General features: G+C 32.3%; 1 protein-coding gene across 1 annotated transcript in view; it reads left to right on the top strand.

Annotated features, from left to right (window-relative positions):
* Window positions 1-4,809: 4,809 nt before the first annotated feature.
* Window positions 4,810-6,232, top strand: part of LOC110028555 — a 3,042-nt gene continuing 1,619 nt past the window's right edge. Inside the window, exons 1-2 of the mRNA XM_020730452.1 lie at window positions 4,810-4,962; window positions 5,802-5,979. Coding sequence (XP_020586111.1) covers window positions 4,833-4,962; window positions 5,802-5,979 — 308 coding nt within the window. The 5' untranslated portion in view covers window positions 4,810-4,832. The remainder of the gene's footprint in view (window positions 4,963-5,801; window positions 5,980-6,232) is intronic.

The raw sequence follows: 6,232 nt of genomic DNA, 5'->3' as shown, positions 1-6,232 counted from the left end.
GCATTGTGGGCAGCACGACCATCTTCAACAACAAGAGGATCTACAACAGAATATCTTTTCTTAGAATTAAATAACAAAACATATGATTTCGAGGTTGTTTGCTTATGCAACATAAATTCTCAATTTATCTTTAGGCCCTTGTATAGCTCTGCTATGCAATTTAAGCCCTAACCCGCTTTAGGATTTTGAGGTTGTCGTCTGTCACGACCTAAATCCTTATATCTTCCAGGCTATTTGTGTGATCGTTTCACACGAATATGAGTCCTAATTAATAGAATTGGCAGGGTTAAACATTAAATAATTCTAATCTCCAAAGCTGAAGTCAAACATAGAATAGCTTGAGAAGTCACCGGGTTCTCCCCCGGATCTATGACATCCCCTAGTTTTTCTTCCTTTGAATTCCACAATAAAATGTTTCAAACTCGAGCAATTCTCCTTTCACACCTCTTTGTCTGATCTCGTTGAAAAGTCATAATCCTGTAACCTCTTTGAAGATAATATCCTCTGATTTTTATCGAGAGTTTTCTTAGGTGACTTTAGTTAAGCATTATCAATCCCAGCTTAATATAAACCCTATTTAATTCTTCGTATTAAATAGAGGAAATTATCGACTTATAAATAAAATGATTTTTGCAGATTTAAACGGATGTCATACAATCTTTAGTTTATTTAATCGAGTCTTACCAGTAAGTAGTGTACTTATCCGTCGGGGTAGATACATTGCTTGCGGTATTATACTAGTTTATTTAAATTACTGGGATATGAGATCAGTTCGGTCTTGTATTTTCAAAATTTTAAAATACTATTTTTTCTAAATTATATATGTATTAAATTAAAATGGGTGTTAGGATATCTATCATAACAGCCGGCAACTTAACAACTCCTCAACTTCTTAATGGGATAAAGACATGTTGTTGTTGTTGTTGTGTTTTTTTTTTTCCTTTTGGGGGGAAGTGTTCAAGCCTTTTTGTGTAAGTATATATGCATGGATGTTGTTCATTCTATTGAAGGTGGAATGTGTGAAACATGTGATAATTGTACTCTTTTTTTCATAATCGAATACAACATCATGAATAGTATATCATATCAAAAGGGAAAAAAATGCAACTCAGTGATGGATTTAATCATGAAATGATAGTTTTAATACTTGAAATCTATGTTGCTAAAAAAAAAATACACTAACATATGGGGGTATGATATGTTTATTCTATTTTAGGGTATAGTTTCTTTAAATTAGGGAGCAAACCCCTGAGTTAATTACATCCAAGATAGGTTATATCCTAAAAAAATTTGATTAAAATGGTGGTTCAATTGTTACTGCAAATTTCAAATTTCAATTTTAAGAATTTTAATTTAGAATTTCAACTAGAAACTTAGATTAAAACCTAATATGACAAGCTAAGGTGTTTAAAATCAACCATGGAAAAATAAAATCAACAAACCTTAGGCATATTTATGGATTTCTATACTAAGTTAGTTAAGTTGTTAAGGTTCATTGGGTATTCAATGCCAAAAATAAGGAACGAGGATACTAGGGGACTTAGAACTACCTTAGATTAACAAGCCAAGGAGATGTACTACTGAATCAACCATGACACAATAAAATTAACAAACCCAGAGTGGATCGATGGGTGCAACTATTGGGCTAGACTGATCCTAAAATTTTTTGGATGTGCGAGTACAAAGCAATAAGGTGGTTAATAATTACTAAGGCCACAAGTATAGATGAAGCTTAAATAAGGCAAAACATAAGGACACCATAACTAATTAAATCAACATAAAATTAGGTTGCACTATTAATTAAGGTTAATTAAAGCAAGATATGGATATGGATCATCATCAAGCATTTGTGAGGATTGATCCCGAAGAAATATAGTAGTGTAAAAATTATAAAGTTGACTCCGCTATGTAACGGTACCAAAAAAAATGATGCTTTGTATATAATTAAGAAATTTAAACAATTAATGTTGAGATTCTACACAAAGTAAAAATTATAAAGTTGACTCCGCTATGTAACGGTACCAAAAAAAATGATGCTTTGAAGTAATAAATGACTTTCTATTTAAGCCCCAAATATCGATCCCACGGGGAAGTTTAAATTTGAAATGATAAATTAATTATGAAATTCACAAAAAGTAAAACGAAATTATTATCGCTAATTTCGAATGTTGAGATATTATCAGAACTAAATTATTTAAAGTTCTAATTTCGAATGTTGAGATATTATCAGAACTATTTCGAATGTTGAGATATTATCAGAACTAATTTTGAATCGCTAATTTCGAATGCTGACAATGAAATTCAAGCGAAACTGAAATGCAAAGTTTAAACAGTAACTATTAAACTATTAAACTATTAAACTATGTTTATGTGATGAATATTTCTTATGTGAAAAAACATCTTTCCCACTATAATGAGATTTTAGTAAAATGAGATGAGATAAATGGTTAGAATATGTATTGTGCAAAATAGGAGCAGTTTTAACCTTGATACAGTGTTATAGAATATCATTGGTTAATCCCAAGTTTAGTCCTTAAATTCGTGGTTAGGCTAGGAGGATACTGGCTCCCACTCCAGAGCTCCCACTTCCCTTCCTCTGAAGGCTAACTCTGGCTTTAGTTCATAAACATTAAGACCGAATTGAGGATTTTTAGTCTGTCACCCTAAAATCTCCAATTCTACACCCAATAATTTATATTTCCTTATTTATTTGCACTTAATTCCATGAACGAAATTCTCATTCATAGAATCAAATGTGATCCTCACTCTATTGTAGAACTCATACTCCATTTCCCAGATCATATGTTTCACAACAAATTTTAACAATTCAATTGATCAGATCGAAAAGTAAATTAAGTTCGGAGTTGAAAAACCATCTCAATTTATTTTATATTTTAACATTGGCACATCTATATTATCTCTTTATTTCACCATATCTCAGAGTTGAGAGAATGATAAATGAAACTACTCAGACTTCATGAGAAAGATACAACAAAACACAAATTTCATATATAAAAGACAGTTCATACACCACTATTAAACAAATAACATTTATCGGAAACTCTTTCTCAAAACAAATCCCTTGTAGCTTCTCCTAGAAAATGTAGGAAGAAGAAATCTCTCACTTTTCTTCTTCTCCAACAACTCTTAGAGAATAATTCACACTTAATCTCACCACAAAAACTCTAAATTATAAGAATGATGGACTCTAAATGGTTGTGAAATGAAATGGAAGAGTGTGGTGTGTAAGAGGTTGAATTTTGGGTGATATGAAGTCAGAAAGAGTCACTTTTCTGATCAATTTCAGCCCCGAATAAAACCTAGAGTCGGTTCTCCAATAGGTGCATCCAAAAACTCTTCAAAAAGCGTAAAAATTTCTCGAATCTTCTAGAAACAGGGGCTGCACCGACACTGGTGTCGTCGGCGCCCATTCTGGCATTGTCGGCACCAGTGGTCTTCTATTTAATTCGCTGCTCTCTGTCAAACAACGTCGTCAGTGCCGAACAAATTTTCATATTCTTCATTTTGACTCCAAATTTCATTCTTTTTGCTTCATTTTTGCTCCAAGTCCTAAAAATCAACAATATGCAAGAAAGCATGAAAAATATCTTCCATTAAAGTATAATATCACAAAAAATGAGTATAAAATATGGGTCTAAAAATGCATATATTTTTAGTATATCAAGGATTAACATGCCAGGAACTACATAAATCTTTGTGGACTCCAGAGAATTTGCTATACAAAATTTTCAATTGGTTATTCTGATAGCACGAACAACATTTCTGATTTTAATAATAATGTATCATTTAAGCTTAATTAAATAAATAATCTTTTCCATGACCCTTGATTCATTATTTAATAATCTAAAAAAAAAAAAAAAATAGTTAACTAAAATAAAATTGATGTTCATGTTCATCTCTTTCAATTAAAAGAGCAAAATTTTGAAGGGTGGATTACATATATATTATAGATCACCAGAAACTTGCTATTTACAAATCAATTGCTCTCTTACATCCATTTTTCAAATTCTCAATCAAATATCGAAATTCATGATAAAATGTCAGCAAGAGCTGTCAAAACGACTCGCGTTCGACTTGTTAAGAAGCTCGAGTTTTGCTCGATTGCTAAGTTAACGAGCTGAACACGAACAAAGATTTGTTCCTTTGTGTTTGATTTGTTTTGGCTCAAAATACTACTCATCAATTATATATAATTAAAAGTAATAATTAATAAAATAGAATAAGAATTATGAAATTAGATTCAAATGATGTTTTAATATAAACAATAATTTTTAAATCTTGCCCCAACCCTTAACATCTTATGGCTACATGATAAGGGTTCGGCTCGCTAAGCAAACGAGCCAAATACGAACACAATTTTTGAGCTCGAAATATAAACGGGTCGAACACGAGCTGAGTTTGGGCTCGCTCGTGTTCAACTCGTTTATACCCCTAACGTCAACCCATATTCTTCATTTTTATCAGATTCTAATTCTTTTGATCATGACACTCGTAAATAAATACATCCATCCGTAATTCAAGAAAATCACACTTTCTTAATTTGTAAATATCAATATTTCGAACGACCCGCATGTAATTATCGCAAAATTTTAAAAGTTCCCTCACGATTCAGTTACCACCCTCCATTTTTGATTGATCAGCTCCCGTTTCGCACGCCAGTTAGAACAAACTGGACCCATCAAAGCCCTACACGTGGTACCCCTCTCCCTCATCTCCTTCCACGTGGCCCTCTTCTCTCTTCTTTCTTTATAAAAATGCAAGCAAATATCCTCACTGATCTCCAAAAGATAATTTATGCAAATTGGAGAAAAATGGAGGGCAGATGGAGCAAAGGCGTGCTGCACCTTCTTCTTCTTCTTAACTTGATGATGTGCGTTGCCGTCCTCGGCCTTGCCGGTTGGTCCATCGATAAGTACATCGACCACAACGCCGCTCGTCAACGTGAGTAATTATTTAATTTGCTATTAATTTATTTAATTTTTGTATTTAATTTGGACATTTTTGTAAAATGCTCATTTTTTTTTCTTACATTTATATTTTTATTTTAAAATTTATTTAGAGTATTTTTAAAAAAATAAATGAATTTATAGCATATCAAATATGTTTTATTTCAAATAAAAATATTAATAAATAAAATTAAAATAAATTAAAATAAAGCACAAATTTAAAAAATATATTGAAATTATTTGATGGTCATAATGCGATGCCTAGCAAAATTAGTCAATAAATAAATATTCTTGAGTAAGAGATAATAGAAAATAAATATAAATTAAAAACTTGAAGTGCTAATTGTTGGGATCGCCAAAAAAAACATAAAAGTTTTTTGATTTAATTTGAGAAATATGGCGATATATGTGATGATTAGTTGTGTAATCAATATGAAAGTATATCAAAGTCAAGGTTTTGATCAATTAAATTTCATGTGCCTATCTTGTTGGATCCGCTCTTTCATATATATTTATGTGAATTTAGCTCGCAGATCGTTAATCACTCGAAAATTGATTTGAATTTTGACTCGGATTAATATCATATCAAAATAAACGAGCCGAGCTACAACCCAAATGTTGCATTGAATTTTTTTCGAGTTAATTTTGAGCAGAGCTGGTTAACAACCCTATACTGATGTTAGGGCTGTGAATTTTAACATATTTAGCTCGAAGATTCGAGGTTGGATCAAAATAGATAAGCCGAGCCGATTTTGAGCCAACTCAAACTCGACTCGAAATCAGACCGTTAAGAGCCTTATTCATATTCAAGTTTTTATTTATGAATATTTGAAGGTTTCAGAGGTAACATCGCAACGACATATTTGCTGATGGTCTCGCTGATCACCGGAGTCACCGGAGTTTGCTCGGCGGTCGCCGGACTAATTCATCTCTGTGCATGGCGTGGGGATAGCTTGGCATCTGCAGTCTCCTCAGCCCTCATCTCTTGGGCCATCACAACCCTTGCTTTCGGGTAACAATATGCTTAATTACGTTCAAATCACATCAAAATATCACCATTTAAATTTATAATTTAAAAAAAAAGTGAATATACCTTTTCATGCATATGTAAGATGGCATAGATGTATTAAATGTGTAAATACATTGAAATTGAGTGGTATGGATGTAAATCTTCCTAAATTGTGTTTAGGGGTGTAAACCACTCCGAGCACAAGCGGGCCTAGGCTCAGCTCGTGTTCGGCTCATTTATATTTCGAGTTCAAAAA

This window comes from Phalaenopsis equestris, unplaced genomic scaffold, assembly GCF_001263595.1.
Source record: "Phalaenopsis equestris unplaced genomic scaffold, ASM126359v1 Scaffold000513, whole genome shotgun sequence".
NCBI classification, from domain to species: Eukaryota; Viridiplantae; Streptophyta; class Magnoliopsida; order Asparagales; family Orchidaceae; genus Phalaenopsis; species Phalaenopsis equestris.
This window is presented reverse-complemented; position numbering and strand designations above follow the sequence as displayed.